Source organism: Amphimedon queenslandica, unplaced genomic scaffold (genome assembly GCF_000090795.2).
Source record: "Amphimedon queenslandica unplaced genomic scaffold, v1.1 AMPQUscaffold_5517_Cont22515, whole genome shotgun sequence".
NCBI classification, from domain to species: domain Eukaryota; kingdom Metazoa; phylum Porifera; class Demospongiae; order Haplosclerida; family Niphatidae; genus Amphimedon; species Amphimedon queenslandica.
In genome coordinates, this window is record NW_003554182.1 from 1 (window position 1) to 1691 (window position 1691).

General features: G+C 42.9%; 1 protein-coding gene across 1 annotated transcript; it reads right to left on the bottom strand.

The window, feature by feature from the left end:
* Positions 1-6: 6 nt before the first annotated feature.
* On the bottom strand, positions 7-1685 carry LOC109592344 (filamin-C-like; the record flags this gene model as incomplete). Its single annotated transcript, XM_020007810.1, has 1 exon — positions 7-1685. A coding segment is annotated over exon 1 (1461 nt), but the record flags the coding sequence as incomplete, so codon positions are not given.
* Positions 1686-1691: the final 6 nt, after the last annotated feature.

Consider the following 1691-nt stretch of genomic DNA (forward strand, 5'->3'; position numbering starts at 1 on the left):
CACATTATAATCAGCTGCTTCTAGGGCTATCACTCTAGCAAGAAAAGTACCATCTCTATTATCTACCAAGTCCACATCAACTGGAGCTCCTCCCATTGATACTTTAGCTTCTGGTGTACCACAACCTCCTTCTCTTCCATCAATCTCAATACTCAGTGGGTCTCCTTGATTTATCATATCTCCACTCTCCAGTTCCTTGCTGTTCACTAAGACTTTGCTAGGATCAACAAAGGAGAGATACTGAGGGCTGGGCTGTAAGAGGTAGCCTGCCAACCTAAGCTCTAAGAAACAATTGAGGACAACTTGAGAAGAAAATGATATCTCATATAGCTCATCCTCATCTGGTGAAGAGAGAATCTGTGGCTCAATGTCTATTTCTCCATAAAGTGGTATCAAGTCACAAGATATGTCCCCAGGCCCACATTTACTTGCATCAATACTCAACGAGAGTTTCTCGCCAACTTTTGGATTATCAGGTATTGAGCCTGTTATCCTTGCTCCTGCTGGGTTTGTGACACAAATTATAAAAGGACTTCCATCAATGTCACTTGAGTCGTGTTTGACCTGAATCGAATATTCCCCAACAACTGTTGCAGTGAATTGTACTACAGATATGCTGCTGTTGTGAATGTGCTGTTCCTTGGTAGCTTCTATTTCAACACTGTTTGGGTCTGTACCAGTGACTATAAAGTCTTCAGTTTGTTTTGTAATACCGGTGACATAGAACTGAACTGGCTCATCTAGTCTGCACATTCCCTTGGGAGCTATGGCTCGGAATATACTTGGATCTGGCACCTCACAGATCCATTTGTTTCTTAGTAAACTGATGCCATTAAACTCCAGTAAGAACTCAAGGGATCCTAGCTCTTCCGGTGCATAAGAATAAACTACCACGCCTTCCTCTCCTTCCTCTCCTTCCTGTTCCTCTTCAGAACCATCCGGTAAACGAACAACAAAGCTAACCTCACCAGGTCCAGCAAGATGATAGTCAATACTAAACTCTATAGGTACCCCCAGTAATGGTACACAGTGATCAGCATCTGGTAGATCAGTTATCTTGCATTGTCTTGGGTCACAGACAGAGAAGCTCAATGGGCTACCTTTTACATGCTCTCCTCCTCTGGTCACTGATAGAGACTGTTCTCCAACAGTCCAAGGAGTACAGGCAACAGTGTGTACATCATTATCTGACGTAGTGATGATAGTGTATCGAGAGTCGGAGGTATCTCCTGGTTTTATGCTCAGATCAGCTTTACCAGCTCCAGTGCTATGGACTTTAAACGTAAACGGTACTCCGACTTGTAACGGGTTTTTAGTCATTTCAGAAGCATCCACAGTACAAGCTTCAGCATCACAGACACTAATGGTAAACGGAGTCTTTGAGATCTGGTACTCTCCCCATTTGATAATGACACTAGCCTCACCAATGGATTTACCAATAAAATTCAAGTTGTACTTGTTGGACATTGCATCAACCAATTCACCAAGATGAACTACATCAACTGATAACTGCTGGCTCTCCTTTTGCCCATTGATTAGTACATTTAATGCTCCTGGACCAGCTCCTGTAGTATCAATGCAAACTGTGGCTGATTGATTGACTTGTACTGTGTCAGGTAGATCTCCTACTATCAGGCAACGGGACGGATCAACAATATTTATTTTAAAAGAACTGCCTGGTATGGGGACAT